The following is a 24,824-nucleotide window of genomic DNA, read 5'->3' on the forward strand; positions in this document are numbered from 1 at the left end:
GCCGCCGCCGCCGCGGCGCTGCCCCCGCCCCGGGGCCCTGGGGCGGCCGCGGAGCCGGTCCTGCGGCTGGGCTGGTGACGGGGCCGCGGCGGCCTTCGTCCTGCCGTGCCCCGGGGAGCTCCCGGGGACGAGGACCCCCGTGGGGACGGAGAAGCGGAAGGAGACACCAGCCCCCGAGGGGTGAGCAGCCGGTGGCAGCCCCATCCCTGGCCCCGTGTCCCCCGCCGTCCCCACCCGTCCCTCCACCTCCATCCCTGTCCATCCCTCCCCGTCTGTCCCCTCCACCCATCCCTACCCACCGCTGTCCGTCTGTCCCCTCCACCCATCCCTACCCACCGCTGTCCGTCTGTCCCCTCCACCCATCCCTACCCACCGCTGTCCGTCTGTCCCCTCCACCCATCCCTACCCACCGCTGTCCGTCTGTCCCCTCCACCCATCCCTACCCACCGCTGTCCGTCTGTCCCCTCCACCCATCCCTACCCACCGCTGTCCGTCGGTCCCCTCCACCCATCCCTACCCACCGCTGTCCGTCGGTCCCCTCCACCCATCCCTACCCACCGCTGTCCGTCGGTCCCCTCCACCCATCCCTACCCACCGCTGTCCGTCTGTCCCCTCCACCCATCCCTACCCACCGCTGTCCGTCTGTCCCCGTGCCTCCCCGGTGTCCCCATGGGCCCCCGTGTCCCCATCCTCGTTTCCACACGACGCTGAGTGGGTCTCCGTCCCCACAGGGCCGCACGACCCCCCACCCGGAGGGTCCCTCTCCGGGTCCCGGGGTGGCTGGGGACACCGCAGGGGCTGCGCAGGGGACACATCCCGTCCCCCAGGCACCTCCAGTCGCCCCCTTGCTCCTCCTCATTGAGGGCTGGCAATGGGCCACCCGCTGACGCCGGCCGCTGGGACGTCGGGGATGGGGAGACTGGGGAGAGGGATGTCGGGGATGCAGGCATCGGGGGTGGGGACATCAGCTCCAGCTGAGCTTGCCCTGCCAGATGGAGCGGGCACGTCACTCCTGTTTGCGTCAAACGCAAGATCCTTCCTTTCAGAGGCCTTCTAAAAACACTCGAGGGGTGTATTTTACCCGCCCCTAAACTCCTTTTCTCTTGCCTTTACATTCCTCCCCAAAAAGGGGAGAAATGCCAATCAGCAACAGCAGCAATCAGGCCGTCAGAAATGTCCTGATAACACAGGCGGCTTCCAACAAGGGTGCCACTGGGGCAGGGGGAGTTCGCTAAAAGCGCCCAGGCAATGCCTACAGCAATGCACGACAAATGGCAATGCACGGACATCAACTTGTTACGCCAGCGCCAGACGGCCTTCACTGAGGACAAGTCTTCTTGAGAACAAGGCACCGTGGTCACGTTTTGTGGTTTTTTTTTTCTCACTCTTCCCCTTCCAGGTGACGCTGATCAAGCCCCAGGCACCTGCAGCTTCCCTGAGACCTGCAATCCCATCTTCAAACAATTAACCGCATTCTACTAATTCCAGTAAACAACTATGAGCATATGGATTTGGAAAGTGATTACTTTTGGTATTTCATCTTGTCCCATTACTACCAAAGAATTTTTCTGATGTTTGCTGCAGTGATCCCAGCTGCATGTTACACACTTCAGTTCCTGTGTTAGTTGTGGCATTAGCATTCAAGAAAAACACAAGTTATTCTGTATATAACGAGTCACCGTAACGATTTGGAGATGCACCTTTAGATGGCGCTGCAAAACCACACTTAAAATAACCGTGCACAGCTGGGTTCTAATTCTTGGTTTGTTACAACTTCAATAAAAACACCCCCAAATATTTTGTACGTTCACCTTGAGCTGGGTGTGTGTATGTGAGGAAGATCTGCTCTCTCTAATTTTTATGCCTCAGAAAAAACGTTGTAATATTAGGACTACGGGCGAGCACTGAAACCAAAATGAACAAATTACTCACATAACTAAATGTTTAGAAAATGTTGAAGGGCTGGGTGGCAGAGTATCTTCAAGAGAGTACGTCCCAGTGCTAATGCTGTTACGTATTTGATCCTGCACCCGATCGCTGTGCTGCTTTCAACTACGGTGTTGCTATTGTTGTGGTTATCCCGTATTCCGAATCCTTCCTTCTCTCAGATTTTGCACTTCCTCAGCACGTTCGCTGCTGAGCAAGATTCTTTTGCAACACGCCTGCAGGTTACACATCCTAACTCGATTTTTCCAAGAACTTCCTAATGTTGCAGCTCTAAGTTTCAGAGGGTTGAGCACGGTTACACGGTGCTATAGCCGGTTCCTGAAGCAAGACTCTGTACAGATAAACCCTCCCGATGGTATACATTGCCTGGCAGTGCTTACGCGGCTTCCTTGGCGCATTGAAGCCTTTGCTCCAGCCATGTGCTGACGCCTAATGGTGGCAAACGCCGCACCAACAGGACACGGGCACCCGCCGGGAGAAGCAGGCGGTGAGAGCCTGGAGAAACGCCCGGAGGAGCAGGAGGAGAGTGCACAGTGCCCACAGCGTCCTACAAATGCTGCCTCCAAGCGCATGGCTGCGCTGGGGTGGGAATCAGAGGGGGGCATAACTCACCTGAGGTTCAGGAACCTTTAGCTTCAATTTTTCAGTTTAAAACTCCTGAGGTTAATAAAATATGTATTTTTTTAAAATCCTTTTTTTGAGTTTTAGAGGAATTCCAAGGATCAGAGACAAAGCATTAAAAATAGGAGAAGGTTGCCTTTGCAAAGAACGGCCAAAGGCAAGTCAAAGCTGGACTAACAGTTGGACTATTTAGTACCTAGACTGACACAGAAAGATAGTAACAACAGTTCCCTCCTGCAGCTCAAATTCTTCAGTATCATTTGTTCAGAAAGAATACTGGGGACACAGGTCATCTTCTGAAATGGCGCAGGCAGATGTCGCAGAGCGATGAACGACCTGCTCCTTCCGAGCTAGGGCAGCTCTGCTCAAATCTCCGTATTTCAGTTCATTGAAGAAGTGCTGTTTCTCAGCATAACATTGAAATTGGGCTTTGAGGCAGCAGGTTCTCTACAGTTCAAGTAGAACAACTGAGTAATTTGATCTTGGTGTTTAGCCTTGCTAACACGTAAGCACAAGGAAAAAAACACTTGAGCAAAAAATTCTAAAAACAGAGCTTTATTTACGACAGTAAAAGCAAACCAAACCCACCACCATTATGAAGACCAGGCTGTTCCAGTGGCCTTTTATCAGAAGTCATCTGCTTCAGAAAATCAAAACAAAGTCCATCAATTCACCCATCATTCTTCCAAACGGAAAGAGTTCGGAGCTGCCACATCTTGCCAGAGAAGCAGGAAGAAGAACCAGAGAAAGTTATTGCCGCCTCCTTTCTACTTGCCTTCCCTGCACATTTTTTCCCAAATGTGGAAAAAGACGACACCTAATCCAGTTAGGGTAGTATTTTGCTAGCAGTTTGGTACAGCTGGAACAAAGGACAACACAGTCCATTTACAGCTCTGGACCCGAGTTAGTCCGAGGAGAACAGAATTCCTAACGGGTACAAGGGGAGGGCCAAAGCAAACATCCAGCCATTGATGAATATAGGTTTGCTGGAGAGGAGAAAGACTGCAACATCAGAGGAGGAACGCTTTAGTCCTGCAGAGGTGGTTGTTACAGGAAGATAAGAGAAGCAAATAAGCAAAGACTTTCAAAAAGGAAAACCAGAACGCGTGAGCAGTTGGTACAGAAAATAGACAAGATGAAACACTGGCTTTGCTCAGCTGCTTTGGAAAGTGAAAGATTTATACAACAGGCAGTGGAGGTTTGTCTGAAGAGAGAAAGAGCGTTTTATTTTAAATTATTTAAATTATTTTTCCTTTCTCCCAACAGGCACAGTATTTTTAAAGTTACGTATCTCTTACTTCAGTCATAGGCAGACTTAAATAATAATTCAGCTATGGGGGTCGTGACGCTAGTGAGCAGCCCAAGGATCAGCCCAACAAAAGGCAAGGAGGATGAAGGGAAGATGGAGTTCCCAGCTACTGCACTCCCAGAGCTGCGTGCACCACCTTGGGCGAGGAAATCCGGCATGCATTGCATGTTCATCACGAACGACTGCTTTGTAAACAAAACTGGTAGGGATGTGCCTTGCCACACATCTCACACGAGCATTGCAGGCAGGGATCCCCAAAGCACTATGAAAGGCAAAGCAAGAGTTTCTTAGGTTACCTTCTACATGAATAAATAGACAAACAAGTCAACCCTCCCATCAAATCCTTCCTTGCCCTCCCACCAGCACCCCAACAGCACTGTTTAGGAGTTTCACTTGACCTCAACCTCTGCTTTTATTTGCACAACATCTTCCCAAAGTGCTGTAATACCAGGGTACCATAATAACTGAAATTAACTGTACCTCTTGCTATCAGATTTTCTTTACGCTGATTTAATAGTCTAAGGGAGTGCATTTGCAAGTGTGTGGAAAGGTACTGGAAGATACTATACGTGTGTAAATCAAGGTGGCTTATGGACTTTGGCCCTCCTTTCTTGCAGGGTTCATCCCCAGCTTTACCCAGAAGGATGATAAAGAAGACCGAGCTAGCATTTAAATAAAGTCTTGCTCCTCTGCAACTCTTCACTGCAACAATTATGGAGTATCAGGGTCCAGATCTATTGCTAATTTCATTTCAAAGCAGTACAGATTTCATTTCAACCCAGGGACACCACGGTTATTAACAGGTCTCCGAGTCAAGGGGAAACAGACCAGGTATCAGCTGAGTGGCCACACCGGAATGTTAAGTCACACATTCATACTTCCGAATCTCATAAATCAGCACCCTAAATGCTACAGCTTCCAAAGCTCGGCTGGTTTATTAAACTTTTGAGTATCGACAAGTCTCCGGATTTGTCAGCTACATCTCCTCACAAGCCTAGTACCGAATATCAGTAAGGGAGGTAACACAAAAGTGGCCCTTAAAAATAGGCCGCAAGACAAGGACAACAAGGCAAGAGATAAAGGCGTAAGCATTCAACAACATCAAAATCCGTTTAGAATCAAATACTCATTTTATAAAGAGATGTCTGAGACCAGCCGGAACAATGACAAGAAGCTGGTGGAAAGAAAAGTTATTTGGAAGGTCTGTCTGGAACACCTCAAAGACTCCACCAAGGGGCAGACTGAGAAAGGCGTTGAACAAGTCTGTCAATCGTCATGTTTTTTGTTCTGTAAAACTTGCAGAACAACAAGCTCAAGTCCCTGCTTTGGACACAAGATAGTAGAGGATGAAGAAAACAACAATCAGTCCTGCTGAAACATAACAGAGCAACTTGCGATTATCCCTCCCGGACCGCGTCATGGTGGAGAAACGCTTCACACTGCCGGTTAGCAGGCCAGTCACACTCATAAAATCTGAATCCTGAATGAGAAAGAAAATTAAGATGGAGGCATTATAAACAGATGAAGATATCCCTGAAGAATCTCCCACTTCCTGGCTAGAAAACATTTGCACAGGGAGCTGCGCAGTCGCTGCCCGTCTCTCCGCACCCATCGCGTCTCTCTCAGAAGGTCCTTCCCCTCCCATGCTCGGGCTCCAGGAGCAGCACCATTCCCACCGCGCACAAAATGGGGAAACAAAGAAGACAGGGGAAGGTCTGTTCCAAAGGTAAAACAAACTGCCTCCCCTTTTCTAAAACAGGGTCAAACAACCTGCTGCTAGACTGTTCAATTAAGCTTCAATGCAGCTTATTCTGCCTGGAACAGCTTGTTAACAGCAAGTTAACAAGTGAACGCTTCATCCAAAGGAAATGTCCCTACATGAAGCTAGTGCCATTAATGTACACCGGGGCAGGCTCACAAGCACAGAAAAAGGTGCAATTTCTTGCCATTTGTTCTATTTTTTCTTCAGCATGGGACTGCATGCACGTGCAACTCTGCCAGAGGGTGGCAAACAATTCTCAGATTAATGCAGTTCAGGCATTCTCGCTTTGACTTCTGGTCTGTTATCCTTATCCACAAACTACTCTGAGCTTCTGCTCATGTTGCTCCTGAAATGCTTCAAAACCTTTTCTGTAGCAGAAGCACAATTTCATGCTGATTGAGGGCTTCTCCTTTAAGGTCTTTTGCCATTACACCTTTTATTCTGATTCTCCATTCTCCTAATTTTCAGGCTGAGCAAATATCCGTTTCAGACACTCCAATACTGTCAGCATACACCGTTATTAAGCTTCCAAGCTGAGCTTACACCTTTGACTCAACTGGTTTCAACACTGCAATTATCTTTTCTCTCGCTTCCACGCACCAGCTCTCCGACATCCAGCACATGCAGAAAAGGCTCTCCAAGCACCGGTGTTACGGTGCTAATCTTCTCAAATCTCTGGGCTGGATTCCCTTCCTCTCACAATTCAGTTAACGAATCACCTTTCTCCTAAAAAGCCTCAGCAGGTAACCTCTCTGCCTCAGGAATGTGCTATTCTGGCCTTTCCCCAGTGCACTGTGATTTTCCATCAGCAACCAAAGCTTAAGAGGCAGATTACTGTGGAAAGCGATTTTGGTTTTATCGGGTGTTGTGTGTCAGAAAGATGACGGAACAGGGCGCCGAACAACCTGAGTGGACCCAGCGCATCAGCTTTGCTCCTTCCAGAGACGTCAGTGAACTACAGTCCTGACAGGTAGTCTGTGTTTCAGGTGTTACAGTAAGTAACCCCGACAGATTTGTACAGCAATAGCAAAAATCACAGGAGCAGCTGAGGAACAGGCCCATCTCCCAGCATTAGCCACAGGAGGCAGCTCTTTAATCCCAGTAAGGAGATAATCTCCACTGTATTTCTGAAGTGTGCTGTCCTACGTCAGTCTTTCCAGATGCTAGATACCAACTGTGTTGCCCATTCGGACAAAGCGATACTAGCAGCTGCTAAGTATCTGATGTTTATATATCAAGAAGTCCACTGGAAACGGGTTTAGTTACATTCCCTGGTTTGCCAAACCGACCACTGGGATCTAACTTTGTCTGCTAACTTTGAACTGCTACTAAACTTTCACAGTTAAGGTAACTGCTGAGAGCCAGCACAAAAAAGTCATGCTTTTTACATTTCATTGGTTCCTTACCATGCCATCCAGGTAACGGTTTTGTTCGTCAGCATCTTTGTCAATATCCAGAGCCAGCTACACAGGACAAGGGAGGAAACAGTTATTAATGAACTTTTAATGTAGAGAGAACCTCTAATGCATCTAGTGCTGGTAAGATTTGAAATGCACATTAGAAAAGCAAGCCACTGCTTCCCCGTCTCCTACACAGACAGACAGAGGCTTGTTCGGTAGAGGAACTGAACAAGATTCTCATTTTGGTTTCAGGTTGTTCAACTTTTTCAGCTCTGAAGCACTGACAATAAAGCTTGACTGTCTGAAACTGTCATATATAGGATAGAAGCATTTAAACGCTGGGACACGACAGCAGGAATTCAGAGTCTTCCCTTCTACAAGGCGAGTCACTGACTTCTATTAAGCTCTAAATCAAAGTATTTGATGTTAGTAGGAGCAAACTAGCTTTAAGAACACCGCTTACATAGAGACACGTGTATTTCTCAAAACTAATTTACCTGCCTTTTCATTGTGATTTTTTTCCCGAGGAGGTGCTCTTAGCAATACCCCTCTGTGCAGCTTTTACGTTTCTCTCTGTGCCTAAAACTCCTTCCCCGAGTGCCGTGAAAACCACATCATTCCCATTAGATGATATTGCTAAACCTCAAAAGGAAAGTGGAAATTCATAAAGCCGTCCCTGGCATTTCACAAGTCAAAATTAACCCTTATATCACCAACAACTAAGAGTCATTAATACATAGGAAGCCCTCTGTATTGACCACAGGCTTGCATCTCCCGCAAGACCCTGCACGAACAACCTAGATAACTGATGCACTGTCCTTCCTTCACCGCGGCACCTGACGCGAAGTCAGCAACTCACCGACTTCAGCCTGGTGACCTTGTTGGCTAGGCTGTCTGCCATACGCTTGTTCTCTACATCCAGCACATCCTCCACGGCACTTGGACTCTGACCTGGGGGGGAAAAAGAGGAGAATGAGTTTTATCTGGCCTGATACAAGTACTGGTGTATTTGCTCACCCAACGTGGCGGGCGAGGCAGAGCAAGCTTGTTGCCCGACCGGTCTCCGGCTTGCCACGAAGGCCGTTACAGCTGCCTCCTCGCACCTATGGCCTCGTGGGGTTTGCGCCATGAAACGCTCCCAAACTCTTTTTGACAAAAACACACCAAACCTTCCCCAAACGGACTGGGTTAGAAACCCTGACACGCGCCCCGAGCCGCCACCACCGCCCAGCAGCAGCTGGGGGGCTTCGTGCCCCAGCGACGCCTCCAGCGCTGCCCCAGTTCGGGATCTGGGTGAAACCCAGCAAATCCGGGGCACTTCGCCCCCTCAGGCATTTCGGGGCTCTCCTGGCTTTGCCTCCCCCGGAGGCGCTGGGCAGACGGGCCGCCCCCCTCCCCGGGCCCGCAGGCCTGAGGCGGCTCCCAAATGGCGGCGGGAGCTCCCCCTTCCCCCACACGCCCCTCAAGCGGCGGCGGGGGCGCTCTCCCACCCGCCCCCCCAAATGGCAACGGCGGGAGACCCTCCGCCCGGCCCCGCCGCCGCCGCCGCCCCGGCCCCTCACCTCGGCCCCACTCCGCCATGGCGGCCGCCGGCCCCGCCTCGCCGGGCGGAGCCGGGCCGGCCCCCGCCTCCACAAAACGTCCGCCACCCTCCTCCCCGCTCCCCCCGCGGCGGGGCTCCCGGGTCCCTCGCGGGGGGCCGGCTGCCGCTCTCCCGGGTGGCACCGGGGCCCCTCGGGCCTATCGCGCCGGGCTGGGCCGGGCCCGTCCCCGCCGCCCGGCTCGTCCCCCGCCGCCCCCCGGCCAGCCCCGGGCACAAGGCAGCGGCCTCCGGGGAGCACCGTCGGGGGAGGGCCGGGGCCAGGAAATGAGGCAGGAAGCCGGGGCGGCGGAGAGGAAGGTAACGGCGCTTCCCTCCCCGCCCCAGCTCGCTGGCTGCCCCTCTCCCCCGCCGGCGGCCGGGCCCGGCTGCCTCGCCCTCCCCCGGCCGGCCCTCACCCGCAGGGCCGAGGCTGCCGCCCCCCTGCTGGGGCCGGCGGGCCTGGAAGGGCGGCGGCCGGAGGCCCGGAGTGCCCCCGCCGAGGCGGGCCGGGGTCGGGCCCAGCCCCGCGGCCCCGGCCCGCTTCGGCCGTCTCCGAGGGATTACGTGCCGCAGGTACCGCCAGCACTTTACCCGGCTTTTTTGGGCCAAAAAAAAAAAAAAAGGGCTTGAAGGGGTTTTGAAAGGTGCGAAAAATAGTAGGGGAAGGAGGTAACAGTGTGAGGAGGGAGCTGGGGGGGAATATGGCAAATGCTGCGATCCGCCCTTGCCATTCCCTCCCCAAAAACGGAGAGGAGTCCGTCTGGTACCCCAGCCCCTCGGCGCTGGGGATGCCCTGCTGCCTGCCCCGGTGCTGCCTGCCCCGGCTGAGCCCATCCTCCTGTTCCCGCAGTTTCCAAAATGCAGGACTTGCCCTTGGTCCCGAAAAACCTCTCTTCCGCTGTGCTGGGGCAGGAGGGGATAACCTGGTGCTCCCGTGTGATCTCCCAAAACCCTGCAGGCTCTCGGCACGGAATTGGCTCCCAGGGCCAGCCTGGTTTCTTGTAATTAGGTGTGACCAGTGCTTGGTCATATTGCAGAACATGGTGCATAGTTACAGAGAGTCTAAACAAGGTACGAGCTCACACAGGTACTCAAACTTGCTAGGTTTTCCATCATTAGGAGTTACTTTCCTGCGCTGTGGATTTGTATGGCTCTACGAGCTGTTAAACATGTGCCTGTGTCCAAAATAATGTCATCATCTGCGTCTTTATGCGCATCTGCTCGTTTACATTATTATCATGAGGCACATTATCTTCTGTAATGGTATGAAGATTTGAGCCGTGGAGGCCAGCCATCCCCTGTACGTGCGTTCTTACTGCATGTGCAGTGTATCTGCCATAACACAGCCTGTCTCGGCAACTGCAACAAAATCCTAATGATCTCTTTCTTTTCACCACCTTAAAAGGTAGCTCCGCCTTAAGCCAGGAGGATGCTTTCCTATCTGTCTGGCTTTCCTCTCCATCCCTTTTTACTCCACAGCAGTGTTTCTGGATTTTTTTTTTTTTTTCCCCTCCTGTGCAGTAACAGAAATCAGGCCAGCCAGGGGAGGAGGAGGCAGAGAGCTATTTCAGGGAGCTGCTGTTATCTGCTCTATGATAATCCCCTGGCAGGGCGGGGGGAAGGTTTTCCCCGAGTGCTTTACTGGGAGGGCATATATTAAACATTGAAAAGCAAAGAGAGGAAGAAGAGGATTAGAGGGAGAGAGAGGAAGCTGGCTGCTGGTTTTAGTTGGGTTATCCATCTGCTCTGCTTGTATGGATGCAACAGCGTGAGCAATCTCACTTGGGGTTTTTTTGTGTTTCGTTTTTTTCCCTTCTTCCTTTCCCCACCCCTTTCTCTCTCCCTCTCAGATATCTGTGTGTCGAGGTCCTTTTGCATCACCGTTATCCAGGAGCCCTGGAAGCCCCCTCACTCCCCTTCCTCCCGGTTTCACCTCCTGCTGTAGCTGAGCTGTTGAGATAATGGAGCTCAGGACTGTGGTAGCCACCGTGGAAAGCGGGGAGCAAGACACAGTTCTCAAGGTGCTTCAGATCTACAACCAGGAGGTGAGTGAGCATCAAACCTCTGCCTGATGTCAGCTGCTGCTGTTTACAAGCCTGGAAGCAGGTTGGCCATGTTGTGGGATTTCTGTGCCATCCGGCTGTCCCCAGTCTGTCTCCTCTGAGTGCATCTGTCTGCGCATTGCTGCCATGAAAATGTTAGACTGCTTCGTCTTTTACTTGCAGATGGCTTATTGCTTGATGTTTTGCTAGGAAGCAGCTAAGCAGCCTCTCTTTATCTTGGTTCCTTTGTATACTGGAAGTAAAGCATGTAGAAGGTTTTTTTTTTATTATTATTATTATCCAGATCCCAAGTAAAACCTGGCAGGGAAATAAACATCAGTGTGAAGACCAAGTAGGAGGAGCTTTTATGTTAAGGCAAGGTTTGGAGGTAGTAAAACTGAGGCCTGGGGAGGAGCTGCAGGTGAAACGGTTGCCATGATTTGCAAGTAAAAGGTCATTAGAGGTGGACAGGGATGGGCTGCTGGAATTTGATACAGGTGCCTGATCTGAAAGCTGACAATAAGAGGTAAATAACAAATATAGAATATCAAAAAAAGAATGGTTGGGAAGCAGAGATGGAAGCGTTCCTAGCCTTAAAGTGGCAAAAGATTATCTGTGAGGGTAAATCCCTTTTGAAATAGACTCTGGTTGTCAGGGAAATTTCCTTCAGAGGGTTTCCACCAGGGTAGGGCTGGCCCTGCGGATCTCCGTGACTCATTCTGCACCATTCTTGAGTAGGTGGGAAGCCAGCGGGGAAAACCTGTGAATATTTTGCACGAGTGTGCAAGAGGCAGAGTGTGCAACTATTTCCAGCAGTCGGTTTTGAAACGGGGGAGATATTAGCGAAGAAGGAGCGGGTCGCTGTTAAAGACAGTCCGTGGGATTAACATCACTTACAGCAGGTGTAAAGCTGGAGAAACTAGGAGTGCAAAAAGAGTTTGTTGTGTAACCAGCTTGAGGCATCAAACCACAGTATTTTCTGTCGAATTCCTCCAGCTGGATCCTTTGTCGGTGTATCAAGTGTAGGAAACTTGTGAGAATGTCAGTGGCTTTGCTAGCCCGTCTAGAAGAAATGGAGCAATCAAAGAGGATTATGAAACTGCGGATAAACTAAGCAACTTTCTTGCATCATTTTTTACTGTAAAAAATTGATGGTACTGTATCCTTTTTCTGGGGATATATTTTAATTCACTATTGCATACGCAGTCAATTTTTGATTGCCAGGAATAAACTACAGCTAAAGCAAAACCACGGGGATGGCAGAAATATACACGAATGAGATTACAGGAGCCTGCGGAGAGGATGTGATGGGAAAAGAAGAAGCGGCATGGCTGTCTGCAGAGCACATCGGTTCCAGGACTGAACCGCCAGTTCCTCATAACGTGGTGCAACAGCCTATGCACGGGGTCAGCTCACAGTGCTAAAGCACGAGAGGGCAGCCCCTGGCAGAGCGCTACAGGAGTACAGCTGTCCTGCCTCCACGCCTGAGGTTTCTCAAGCAGCGTGTCGGCATCGCTTTGTCCATCATGGCTTGCTCTAGGCTAGAAAGACCAAAGCCATCCCTGGGATCTTGGTGACCGTGACACGGTTAATTTGCAAACTGTATCTTCCGCTTTTAAGCAGACGGGAATTGGCAGCACATAAAAAAGGCGGTGAACGGCAGGGGAGACTACGTTTGCAGAGTGAGCGAGTCAGGGAACACCTGCGCTCTCCAAAAGCTCAGTGCAGTCAGTTTTGGGCTTCGCTGGGCAGGAAATCAGGTGGAGTTAGACAACTGGATAACTCGTAAGGTGATAAATGCAGTGGGAGACAAGCTCAGCTGCTCAGACCTATAGATGGGATGTCCATAAATTGTGATCGCTCAAGAGAAGAACAAGTCCAGAGTATAAGAATGATTGATTGTGGTAAGACTAATTACCGTTATTGAGCGGCTCCGTAAGTGTAAGCAGTGTAACTCAATAAAAGGTGACAGTGAGCGCTAAGAAAATGATGGGAGAATTATGATACAATTACATCCACATATCTCTAGCTATAGATCTAGGTGTATCTCTACATACATAGTTAGTGTTTTATAAATTTTAAACATTTTCATTCTCAAAGCTTGGACCAAATGCTCTCTTGGTGTAAATGAGGGTTGCGTCATTCACTGGAAAGTGCTGCTTTTCACCAGGGCGCCTGTGGTCTCCTGTGCTGTCCAGTTCATTGAAAGCAGATGTAGCCAGAAAGGAGACTGTCCATCGAAGAGCAGCCAGAATAGTGAGAAACACAGAAATGTTTCCCGTGAATGAAGAGCAGGACTGTTTTTATTAAGGAAAGTGACATGAGGGAGGTGTAGAGATCAGGTCTCTTGTGTTTAAAGAACGTGATCTGAATAACCACAAGGATCTGTTCGCAAGTAGCAAGGAGACAGTACTTTTTTTCAGTCAGGAAAAGGAACAATAAATATCAAGGGGAAAAATGTTATAGGCACAGCTTGGTGGTGCCACTGAGCAGAGGAATTACCGGCTATTACAGGATATTTGGATTATGGTGAATGCCCACTTTACTGCTGCAGTATTTAAAAATAAGCCCGTCCATCAGATGGGCACAGCTTTGGCCTGTGGCAGTCAGCCTCCACCACAGAGCCAGCAGAAGAGGGCAATGGGTAATATTCATCACAAATGTTTTTCAAGGATGAAAGAGAAGCAGGGGCCTCCAGAATAGCGGGGATCTCACTCAAGGAAAGCACTTCACACCTGGTGGCATGGTCCACCTCTGTGCTTTTCAAAGCAGATTCATTCCCCCTAGTTGTGAAGCACATAGTTGGAATTGCCTAAATAGGAACAGTGTTGGAAAGAAAAGGCAGGACTGAAACAAAAACCTCGGTGGCAGGAAAGTTTTCCTTTTGTCTTGTTCCTTAGGAGCTTGCGCTGCTTGTTACAAACGCCACAAATATCGTAGACCTCTCTAAGCGCCGTGGCACTCCTTGCCACGCTGATTCCCTGCCTCTGTGCCGGTGGGGACTGTTCTTGAGAAGATGTGCTTGCTTTTGCAGCGAGCACAAACACATTTAGGCCTGCTGCTTTCCAGCTGAATGGCCCTTCCCTGCCTGGGGGGAACAGTTTTGTGGATGTTTAACCTATTACTTTATTCTGATTGTTTCTCTTTTGCCCCCACAGAAGTCTCAGTGCTTCACCTTTGACGATGAGGAGCGGGAAGAGAGGAAGGTAGGCGTGCTCTTTGGCTTCTTCCTCTAGTAGGATGGATAAATCTGCTGCTCCGTACTCGTGTCCAGCAGGGCTTGGTGGTGGCAGCTCCTACAGGGAAAGAAATGAGTGGGTTTTTTGTTAACGTGATTAGGGAATGGTGTGCTCAGAGCATCTGCCTCCAGTTTTTCCATCAGTAGTTGATGTTTTAGGATAAAGGTCGGCATTCTTCCAGTGTTAGCAGGCCCTTTGGGTTCCGTGATGCATATAGTCTCAGCCACGGGTGTATAAAAAGTGTGATCGTTTGTTTGTGGCATGAGTCTGCTAGGCAAAGATCATAGCAACATGCAAGCCTCTAGAGGGTAAGTGTTTTTGCTGTGAGCCAGCTGCAGGATTTGACCAAGGCTGTATATTAACAGATACTTCAAGCTGGCGTAATCTGGCACTCAATGGAAAGAAGCACTCCTGCCTGTGCGTTTCTACTCTTGCAGTTCTTCCGTGCCAGGGCAGACCTTTGCATGGCTGCACGTGGTTGGTGGGCTGATCTGCCTAAAGAATAAGACTTTTTTTTTTTTTTTCCTGGATTATTTTCCTGCTGGATCAGTTTTGTGGTCCAGTTCATTGGTTGATTGCGCTAATGCCTGTGTTAGCACATCAGGTGTGGACCAGGCGGCCAGGGTGGAGAAGGGGACCTCTTTTGTCCGTGCTATTGCCAGCTAATGCTAGCATGAAGTTTTTCCAGGTACAGCCTGATGCGTAGGACCGGATCTCACAAGATCCGAGCTCTTTGCCTTGCACTGACTTGCTGTTTGAGCTGGGACAGTCACACAGGCCGTGAATTCAGGCACAGCCTTGGGGTGCTCCACTTTTGGGGTGTATGTCATGAAATATGAATTGAGCATTGCCGTCTAGTTCCTGGTGCTCAGTTCTTCTGAAGGTTTAGCCCTGGGCACATGCTCTGAGATCTCTTTAACCTGAGTCAGTCAGAGGCTTTGGTGACTTATGACTGTATCTTTAACTCCTGTGTCTGTCTCCTCGTATGGAAGAAGAGGAATGACTGTACTTTCTCACTTCTCAATGGTGTGATTGTGGGGCATACTTCATGAGCTAAAGCTTGTTCAGTTCTGCCAGCCTCACATTAAGGACTAAAATTCATTTTTTTCTTCATTCCTTCCCTCAGTTCTTTTATTATTATGAAGTGTAACTGATAAAGCTGTGTTAAGCCAATGACACTGAGCAATAGCAAAACTTGCAATCTTGGATTCTTTCGCTCTTGTAATATGCATGGAAAGACACGTGCTCTGATGTGGTGTTATCTTAGAGAGATCTAGTGAGATCTTACCTCACCAAGGTGTGAATGTCTATGCAGTGGATTACTAGTGTAATCTGAAGTGTTGCTACACATGGTTCAAACCAAGCTGCGCTTGGTTGTGTGAAGCATTACCTTTGCTCTTGTACTCTTCTGTTGCTGTCGCATATGATGCTGTTATCCTCAGTGGTTAGATTTTTCAGCTGTTGTGAATTGGTGTTAACGGAGCTCTGCCAGTCTGTACCTACTGAGGATCTGGGCTAGTAGGTCTCCAGACTGCACTGAGGTTTAAGGAGGTACTACTTATTTGAATCTCCTGAGGTCTTTTCACCTCCTTTCCTAGGGCATCATGTGCTCTTCTCACCTCACTTAGGTCCTTTTCCCCTCCCTTGGCAGTTTTCTGACGCACCTCTCAAACTTTTCGGTCTGTTTCTGGAGCACCCAAAGCAGATGCCTCCCTAATCTTAAGGCTCTGGGCGGGAATAGAGGACTTCTGTTGAATTGGTTGCTGCTCTTCAGTGAAGCCATAAGGGACTTCTTTGACCTGCCCTCCCTTAGCTTAATGCAGCTGTCAAGTAAACCGTGTTAGCCTGAACCATCCTAACTGTGGGTGAAGCTAAAATACGCGGTAGTAGCAGTTGCCTGTTCATACTCTCCCCTTACATCTGATACCCTCTCCCAGCCGTTCTTTGTTTCTTGCTGGGTGTCCTTGCTCGAACTGGGTCAGGATCAGATGCCAGAGCCAAACACTTCCCGAGTGCTGCTGAGTGCACACCTGAACCAGAGCCATTAGCAGGCCCATCTCTAGATGACGCTCGCATTTTCCGGGACAGAGCATTACAGGGTGGTGGGGGAGCACTGTGAAGTGTCAGTGTATGAGGCATTGCTTGTTTCCAACTGCACAGAAAATGGCCCAGCTGCTGATCAAGTTCCTGGAAAGAGAGCTGCAGCCGTCCTGCCAGGTCACGTGTTTGGAAAGCATCCGCATCCTGTCCCGGGACAAATACTGCCTTGACCCTTTCACCACCAAGGAAGGCCTGAAGACCCTCTCCAGGCATGCTGGCATTGATTACTCGGAGGAGCTCATCCGGGAGGTCCCAGACTTGGATGTAATCCTCGAATCCCTCAAATGCCTCTGCAACATTGTCTTCAGCAGCCCTAGGGCACAGGAGCTGACAGCTGAAGCCCGGCTGGTGGTGGGCCTGGCCAAGCGCATCAAACTGTACAACGAGAGGAGCCTTCCTCATGAGGTCAAGTTCTTTGACCTGCGTCTCCTGTTCCTGCTGACGGCGCTGAGAGTGGACATCCGGCAGCAGCTAGCCCAAGAGCTCAGGGGCATTAGCCTGATGACAGATACCCTGGAGCTGACCCTTGCTGTAAAGTGGATGGACCCCTACGAAGTTGCCACCGAGGAGGGACTTCTCCCACCTTTGCCTCGGCAGGAGACAGAGCGAGCCATGGAGATCCTGAAAGTGCTCTTCAATATCACCTTTGATTCCAGCAAGAGGGAGGTGGATGAGGTAAGCTCCTTGGGTGTCCCACCCCACTGCATTTGCATGGCTCCGGGCTGTGGTTTGACTGCTGGTTTTCTCATCCACTTGCATTTCCTTGTATTACATACTGGTCCTCATGCAGCCCCCGGGTACATGTAAGGGTAGCAAGAGGCTTGTGTGTCTGGACCTTGCTCTCTAGAGCACTGCCTCTATCCAATGAATCATTAACCCATAAGACTTTTAGAGCATTAAAATTTAAAAGTTGGGCATTTTTCCTTCTTAATGACGTGATTTGTTGTGCAAGTGGGAGAGCGGAGCCCCCACATAACTTGCTTCTGAGTGTGGCCTGGTACTCTCTCACCTTCTGGACAAGGTCAAAGGAAGGTGTGATGGAGAACATCTCTGGATAATCCACGGGCCTCTTCTGGGGCCTCTTCCAGCCCTTGACTCAGTGTTGTAGAGTGAGGGAAAAGGTATCGGGCAGCAGGAAGACTGTGTGTTGACCTCAAAAGGAGAATCAGGAGGCTACTTCCACTTAAACACCCTGCTGCCAGTTATCAGGCTGCTGGAGGGAGGGATGGGGCTGTGGGCTGCAGGGGCAGCAGGCTCTGAGATGTGGAGGATCCCCTTTCCTGACCAAGGTTTTCATTTTCTGTTTTGGGGCCAGGAAGATGCTGCTTTGTACCGGCACTTGGGTGCCCTCCTGCGCCACTGCCTCATGATCTCTGCTGATGGAGAGGACCGGACAGAGGAGTTCCACAGGTCTCTGTTAGATAACTAGGTCATGATCTTCACTAGAAACAGGTCTCCTCAAGGCAGATCCTGCCTGACCTTGGCATTAACATCCATCCTCTGCTTGTTTGGTGATTGCTAAAGTCGCTGCTGACAAACAGGCATCTTTGGTTTGGCCTGCAGGTTCCTCATGCTGCTAGAACTCAGAAATAGCCCTGCCCTTCCCACAGTCAAATCATGTGTGCTAATGCCACAGCCTCCAGGTCTACGGGAGGAAATGTTTTCTCCAGGCCTGCCTGACCCCAAGGGCCATATTCAATATCCTGCATCAGGCCTCCTCAACAGTGCCAGCCACTTCAGTGGGCAACTTGCCAGAGCAGATGTTTGGTACTTTAATTAAAGAGTCCATGGGCTGGCCTTAATTAACTGTCTGTCTCTTGAGCCAGGCTGAGAAATTGCCTGTGTCACACTGCTGAGCATTGTTGGTCCAGGGTTGTCAGCTTTGAGCAGGTGACACCATCCTGTACCCAAGAAAACCATAGTCAGGAGAATCCTAAGCAATGCATTGCATTGACCATCAAGGTGACAATATGTGATGCAGCAGGCGACCCTAGAGACAGACCTTTGACCACCCAGAGTGGTCCTACTTGGCCTCTGTGTCAAGATCCATGGTTTCTCAGTTGTCACTGAAGTCTCTTTGGACTCCCAGCAAATAGTTCAACTACCCAAAAAGCAGTTTAATTTATTCCCTTTTAGAGGTGTGAGGAGCTTGGGATGCAGCCCAAAGACAGCTTAGATCTCGGGGTCCTCACACTCCTGGAAGTTAGTAATGAATCTTCATTTCTGGATAGCTGAAGAACTTCTGTGAACAAAGATCCATGACTGTGTTTGCTTCTCTTTCATATGTTCAGTCATACGGTTAACCTTTTGGGCAACCTGCCCCTGAAATGTCTGGATGTCCTCCTGACCCCGAAAGTCCGGCCAGGCTCGCTTGAGTACATGGGTGTCAACATGGATGCAGTCAGCATCCTGCTGGATTTCCTAGAGCGGCGCCTTGACAGGGTAAGTTGAGAGGCTGCTGTGTGAGTTCATCACTGCTCATTTTCACAAGTTCACTGCAAGGCACCTTTCCTTCAGCCTATATTCATCCTTGAAAAGCCCGGTGCCAACATCACAGGAGCACCAGCAAGGCATCGTTAGTTCGGAGATATTCCTTTATAGAAGGGGCAGTTTTTAGCAGAGGCAAAAACTGTTATGGTTGGTAGGACTAAAACAACGTCTGTTGACTGGGAAGGTGACTGTGTCACCGCTTTATGGACTGCAGGTAGTGAGATTGGGTGAACAGTAGATGATTAGCTGGCCGATTGAAATATCAGTGTTCTGTTTCACTCAATAGTGATCTGGTGGGTAGCTTCTGGAAGCCTGAATCTGCATTATTTTTAAGCTGGCTGTGGTTTTCTGTCTCTGGAGTTATTCCAAAGGGCCTCTGAACTTTACCGCAGCACTTCTCTACCCTGGATGCCCTGCACAAATATTTCTAGCACTGCCGTGTCACAGGGCAGGGTTTGGAAAGCCCTTGCTGCTTGAGGAGTGATGAAGCACTGAAATTCCTGTGGCAGAGGCTTTGGTGTCCATCTATTTCCCTGATGGTCTGTACTCGCGCTCTCCACCACAAGCCAGACGAGCTGAGCTCAGTGTGACTAATGTGTTGTTCGCTTTGTGGGCGCTTCTGCAGGGACACAAGCTGAAGGAGAGTTTGACCCCTGTGCTGAACCTGCTGACGGAGAGCGCCCGAGTCCACCGCCAGACGAGGAAGTTCCTGAAGGCGAAGGTACGCTGTGGTTCAGCCAAAAGTTGAATGATGCTGCACTGAGGAGAGAGGAGAATAGCAAACCGCCTGATTATTGCCATCCTCCAAACAGACCTTCTCTGTCTCTCTACTAGGTTCTGATATATAGGTGTTTGAGGTCTTTGGTACCCACGCTGTTTTTTCCACATCTCCCACGCTCTGTGGATTTATTAGTGTTAGCTGATTTGTAAAACGCACGTATGTTTTCCCCTGTCCGACCTGCCGTTGCTGTTCCAGCTCCACTGATCGCCCCTCACTGTGGCCTTGTAGGTGCTGCCGCCGCTCCGGGACGTGAGGAATCGGCCGGAGGTGGGGAACTCTCTGCGGAACAAGCTGGTGCGTTTGATGACCCACATCGACACCGACGTGAAGCACTGCGCGGCAGAGTTCCTCTTTGTGCTCTGCAAGGAGAGCGGTGAGTTGCAGGGCCTTGTTGTGGGCTTTGGTGACAGGGAGTCCTGGAGACTGGCCTCTGGGCAAGCCAGAAAGCGTGGGATGGGTGACCCTTTGTAGCCAACAGGAACTTCTGTCTTCCCTTGGGCCAGATACACTGAGTAGGGAAAAGTGGAGAGTATCCAAGTGCTCTGTGGGAAGGAGTTGCTGTCTCATGCCAGCGGTGAGTGAAAAGCTCTGCTAGAGGACACCCCAACATGCTGCAGACAACCTGGCCTGCCTTCCTGGTGCACGGTGTGGGAGCCTTGCTCCCTGTCACAGAGTTCAAAGGGCATTTCTGGGTCTCCGTGGCCTTGCACCGATCTTGCTGTTGGGGCACACAGGAGCAGACGGGGCTGGAGAGGCAGGAGGGGAAGCACAGGGTGGTCTCTCTCTCCCCTTCTCCCGGCAGTGTCGCGGTTTGTGAAGTACACAGGCTACGGGAATGCAGCTGGGCTCCTGGCAGCACGAGGCCTGATGGCTGGTGGTCGGGAAGAGGGAGAGTACTCAGAAGACGAAGACACAGACACTGAGGAGTACAAAGAGGCAAAGCCCAAGTAAAGAAGTCTGGTCCCCCTCTACAGCACCCCTCTTCCTACACCTTCTTCCCACTCCTGCTCTGTCCCTTCATCTGCCTCCCTGCCATCTCCCTTGTCCTGCTCTTTCACACGCGCATTTCCTTCTGCATTACTTAGCAGTTTCACCCTTAGCTTTGATGTCCCGTTCCTTGGGTGAAATGCCTCTCTGGCTGAGCTGCTCATGGCGTGGGTGGTCACCAGTGCATATATTGGGTCCTTGCAGCTGGGCACAGGCTCTAGAGCAAAGTGGGTTCCTTCAGCCAGAGCCCATTCTGCACCAGACCTGTTCGTGGTGTGCACGTGGCAGTACATCTCTAATCCGTATCTTACACCTTTTTTTGGCATCCGCACATCTCAGTAGAGTGGCGGGCTTTTACTGTGTGCTGGGATAAGGGGTAAGGGTGGTCCCTTCTTGCAGCGGCTTTGGAAGTGCCAGTTACTCTCCATCTCCAGAGTCCTGTGCTGCTGGAGTGAACTGTTTTTTCCTTGCCTGCTAGTGGGTGGTGGTATCTCGAGGATGGGGGGTGTGCAGGGAGAGCTCTAGGACTGTGCTCAGCTGTGGGTCCCATACTTTCTAGCATCCTGTTCAATGTGCTCTGCAGGTTGGGTTTGGGGTTTTTATTCTGTGTTAGCTTTTTGCCTCCTGACTTAAGGAGAGGGAAGAAGTGTCGTCTGCCCTTGTGCACCTGGTTTAAAACTGCACTGTGGAATTGGCAGGATGGGGATGTTGCTCACGCCAAAGAAATGATAGGGATTTGTAAGGGGGGATGACTGTGCGTAGGACATGCAGAAAGAGGTCGGAAGCACCATGTTGCACTGCAATAGCGGTTGGGGCTAACGAGACAAGCAGCAATGATAACCAGCCTTGCCATTGTGTTCCTGTGCTCAGTAGAGGCAAAGAAGGTTTTTAAACAGCCCTTTTGTCACTCCTCTGCTTTACCTCCCTCCTTTGCCCTGGCCTCACTATTCTTCTTGCAGCATTAACCCTGTGACGGGACGCGTCGAGGAGAAACTACCCAACCCCATGGAAGGGATGACTGAAGAGCAGAAGGAACATGAAGCCATGAAGTTAGTCAACATGTTTGACAAATTGTCCAGGTACTAGAAAATTGTGTGTGTTCATGTCTGTGTTAGCACCTGCATATCTGTGATTTACATTTATCACAGACCTTTCTTTGAATATATTCCCAAGGCCACCACTAACTGAAGGGATGTAAGAGAGTAGGGGAGATACATGGGGAAATATTTCCTTAAGCTGGGCTCTGTAATGTGCAGGGGAAGGCACTGCAAGCCCCACACACCTCTTTGGCAGGATGGCATACTGCGAAATTCCTCTGCGTGCCTGTACTGTGTTTCCAAGCACCTGCTGCCTCACCAGGTTTGGCCGGGTGCTCAGTAGAACAGCAGCCACTGTCCTGGCAAGGCTGCTCAGTAGGAAGCAGCGTTTTGGGGACAGATGGCAGCCAGTGCCACCAAGGCCCTTTTCCTGCAGGAGTGCTTTCTCCGGTTGTCTTTCATCCGTCATTAATAGGTGCCACAGAGAAGAACCCAGAGTCTGCCAACTGAGTTCAGACCACCCCAAGGGTGGGAGGGAAAAGGGCAGCACGTTTACTGCATGTATTTCCATTGTGTGTTAGAGGGAGAGGAACACTGATGCCAGCACTAGTTTTCCTCTGGCAATCCTGTACCACGCAGAACAGGACCCTAAAAGTGAGCCTATTCCAGGGAACCTGAGAATGGCAACACTTGTGGATTGTGCTTCCAGCCATTGCCTCAGCATGCTGGAGGTTTTATGGCTAGAACTGTCCCCTACTTCTAAAAGGGATTCTTGGTGATGGCCTGGGGTTGTTCTGGGCTGCCTCGGGGCAGTTTCCACAAGCCCCACGTTTCTGCTGTAGTACTCGTCTGTTCCTGCAGTGTCTGCTGCAAATTTGTGTTGCCTTCCCCCCATCTCCTCCCTGGCTGCAGAGAGCAAGTCATCCAGCCCATGGGCATCACGCCGAGCGGCAACCTGGCCCCCATGGAGAATGCCATCCATGATATAGCTGACGAGAGGTCGTCGTCCGACTCGGACCTGGGGCTGGACTGATCCAGACCTCGTGCCCCAGCCTCGGAGAGCTGGGGAGCCTCCCTCCGCTCTCCCTCCAGAACTGGTGCTGCACCCAGAGGCTAGTACTGGGCCAGGACTCTGCCTGTAGGATCTGGATCCAGCCTGGACCCCTCAGTCCGCAACAAGGAACACCACCTGCCTCCTTCCCAGCTCCATAACCACCTCTCCTTCCAGAGGGTCTTCATGGCCTGGCTCCACCTTGGTCTCTCCTGTCAGCAGCCTTGAGGATTTCAGACTCTAAATTGCTTCCAGGACTTTCCAGTAGGATTTTTTTTTTAAATGTGATGTTTGGGAAGAAGGGTTGGGGGGAGGATCTTTCTGTCACACCATCAGGGTTCAATAATCTGCGGAGCATCTTGTATACTTGCTGACGCTTGTGTGGCCACACATCAGCACACGTGTCGCTGTGCGTGGCTACGTGTGGCCGGCCCTACGAGGGGGGAGCCGCTTCCCAGGAACACGGGTGGGAAGGTGGGACTGCAGGAGAGGGGTGTGAGTGATTATTCATGGCAGTCCTTGGGGAGCGGTGTCGGCGGGGTGTCTCGGCATAGTGCATCCATTTCATCAGCAGGTAGCTGTACATGTGTGCGTTACGTATGGCTGTGAGCGTGACGGTGTCTGTGCAAAACCAGGAGTGTGTGGACTTAGGAGCGTGTACGTGAGTGCAGAGGGGAGCAGCAGTGTGTGAACCTTCCGGCATTCCCATCGGCCACAGGAGAGAAATGCGCAGGTGACTGCCAGGAACACTCCGATATTCGGACTCTGGCACTGTGCAATGTTCCTGTTACCATAGAGTTTAGTTTTTGGCATTAGCCTTTCCCCATCTTCACGCTTTCCAAATGAAAGGTCAAAATCTGTGCTTTGTCTGCTGCCTCCTCGTCTGCCTTGGCTTTCCCACAGGTCCACTGCTGTTTGCACCCAGGGGCTGGGGTTGGTCCTGTCCTTCGCTGTGGCTTAGATTTGTCTTTTGTTTTTTTTTGTTTTAAAAAAAAAATTGTTTTAAAGAAAATCTTCCAGTTTGTCTCATGTACCAGAGTTCCAAAACTTACTATCACAAGTAGGAATGCAAAAGTGATGCTAGAATAAAGAAAACCTGACAAATGGGCGCATGGCAGTGATTCATCGAACGTGATGGCTCTGGGCAAGTAAGGCAGTATCTTTGGCTTTTTCTGACTAGCACATGGTTCTACTCCGATCACCCTGAACTTTACAGTTTTATTTGGGAGGTAAGATTGTAGCATTAAACTGGGGCCGAGCCAGAACCTTTCCCTGCACCATGACCACCAAGTATAACCGAATGGAGCATCCCAAAGTTAAAGTAAGCACTGAAGCTTGAGGATTGCAAAACAATCTTAGCGCAACCCCTCGGGCCTCACGACACGCAGTTGTTTACAGGACTGTTCATCTCCTTTACAAATGCTCCGTAATGGTTGAAGATGGTGCACACCAGCTCTGTTTTCTGTCTCTGCAGTAGGGATTTGCTGCTCAGCCTTTGCAGGACGCGAGCCAGCCTCCGTGATCGTTTGGCTGCGTGGGTCTGCTGAGGTTTCTGACTCCCCGCAAGGCAGCGAGGCCGGGGCTCCGGTGGGGAGGCAGGGCAGGCTGGCCAGGCTTCGCAACGGGGCACCGTATCGGACACCCGGGAAATCTGGGTCCGGGGAGGCTGCAGATGCACAGCGGGGGTGAGCAGAGGGTTTGCAAGTGTTCCTGCCTGTGTATTTTTAGGAGTTGGTGCTTGTTTTCTGGAGACGGTCTCTATGATGTGAAAAGCTGAAGGTGTGCTTCACTTAGTTTAGTTCTTCAGTGATTAAGAATTTTTTTAGTAGTCGTGATTAAAGTTCCAGGCTCTCCCAGGGCTATACGATATTTATGTAAAACTGACCCACTAAGGTTCGCAGGTAGGCTTCTGTCATGAGAATAGCTTCAGCGTATCGTAGCTGGAGTTTTTAGGCCAACTGCATCTCTCTCCTCTTTTTTTTTTAACTAACTAACAAAAAAGCCCACCACAGACCTTCTGTGTGAACATGCAGACCTCTGATCTCTTCCCAGCTTTAAAGCTCTCCGAAGCTTTCCATGCAGAAGGAAGAACGGGGGGTGTATTTTTAATGCAATGCTTCTGATACTGTTGTATTCTAACTTTCTATCGTGCTTAAAACCCTGGCTTGCAACTGACAGGCCCTGCTTTGAAAAGCCCCGGCGCAGGGGCTGAACTTGGCACAGGGCGCTTCTGGAGTAAAGGTTTATAAACAGGGTACGGTTTAAAAGCAGCATGTCACCGCAATTTTCAGTGTGAAGCAATGTGCCGCGAGGCTTCTGGTGCTCTGCCAAGTGAGAGAACAATCCTCCTGCTTTTCCTGCGGCTGCGCATTCAGATACCTCTGCTGGGCCGGTCCCGGCTGGGAGGAGGAACACGCAGATGTATTTGAATTGTGCATTTGGATAAGCAAGTCTGCTCGTCTGAATGGAACTTGTT

General features: G+C 50.7%; 2 protein-coding genes across 5 annotated transcripts; one reads left to right on the forward strand and one right to left on the reverse strand.

The window, feature by feature from the left end:
• The first annotated feature begins 24 nt into the window (after positions 1 to 24).
• RIC8A (RIC8 guanine nucleotide exchange factor A) lies at positions 25 to 23,456 on the forward strand. 4 transcript variants are annotated; one of them, XM_076343588.1, is made up of 11 exons: positions 25 to 180; positions 10,472 to 10,666; positions 13,822 to 13,869; positions 16,063 to 16,677; positions 17,318 to 17,412; positions 18,294 to 18,444; positions 19,118 to 19,213; positions 19,502 to 19,646; positions 20,076 to 20,220; positions 21,220 to 21,339; positions 22,210 to 23,456. In XM_076343588.1, the coding sequence occupies exons 2-11, from the start codon at positions 10,583 to 10,585 to the stop codon at positions 22,328 to 22,330; spliced, it is 1,620 nt and encodes a 539-aa protein (XP_076199703.1). In that variant the 5' UTR covers positions 25 to 180; positions 10,472 to 10,582; the 3' UTR covers positions 22,331 to 23,456. The 4 variants fall into 4 exon arrangements, with proteins under 4 accessions (XP_076199703.1, XP_076199700.1, XP_076199702.1 ...); XM_076343585.1 differs by lacking the exon at positions 25 to 180 and adding an exon at positions 7,101 to 7,420; XM_076343587.1 differs by lacking the exon at positions 25 to 180 and adding an exon at positions 8,784 to 8,939.
• On the reverse strand, positions 3,108 to 8,747 carry BET1L (Bet1 golgi vesicular membrane trafficking protein like). Its single transcript, XM_076343589.1, has 4 exons — positions 8,602 to 8,747; positions 7,899 to 7,990; positions 7,046 to 7,102; positions 3,108 to 5,357 (listed from the first exon to the last, which is right to left on the reverse strand). The coding sequence occupies exons 1-4, from the start codon at positions 8,618 to 8,620 to the stop codon at positions 5,190 to 5,192; spliced, it is 336 nt and encodes a 111-aa protein (XP_076199704.1). The 5' UTR covers positions 8,621 to 8,747; the 3' UTR covers positions 3,108 to 5,189.
• Positions 23,457 to 24,824: the final 1,368 nt, after the last annotated feature.

The sequence above is a fragment of the Aptenodytes patagonicus genome, chromosome 7 (assembly GCF_965638725.1).
Source record: "Aptenodytes patagonicus chromosome 7, bAptPat1.pri.cur, whole genome shotgun sequence".
Taxonomy (NCBI): Eukaryota; Metazoa; Chordata; class Aves; order Sphenisciformes; family Spheniscidae; genus Aptenodytes; species Aptenodytes patagonicus.

Coding starts and splice junctions, on each gene's coding strand:
- BET1L (XM_076343589.1), bottom strand. Junction 7,103..7,898: donor AGGTCACCAGGCTGAAGTCG/GTGAGTTGCTGA, acceptor TGTCCTGTGTAG/CTGGCTCTGGATATTGACAA. Junction 5,358..7,045: donor ACCGTTACCTGGATGGCATG/GTAAGGAACCAA, acceptor TTTCTCATTCAG/GATTCAGATTTTATGAGTGT.
- RIC8A (XM_076343588.1), top strand. CDS start 10,583: ATGGAGCTCAGGACTGTGGTAGCCACCGTGGAAAGCGGGGAGCAAGAC. Junction 10,667..13,821: donor TTCAGATCTACAACCAGGAG/GTGAGTGAGCAT, acceptor TTGCCCCCACAG/AAGTCTCAGTGCTTCACCTT. Junction 13,870..16,062: donor AGGAGCGGGAAGAGAGGAAG/GTAGGCGTGCTC, acceptor CCAACTGCACAG/AAAATGGCCCAGCTGCTGAT.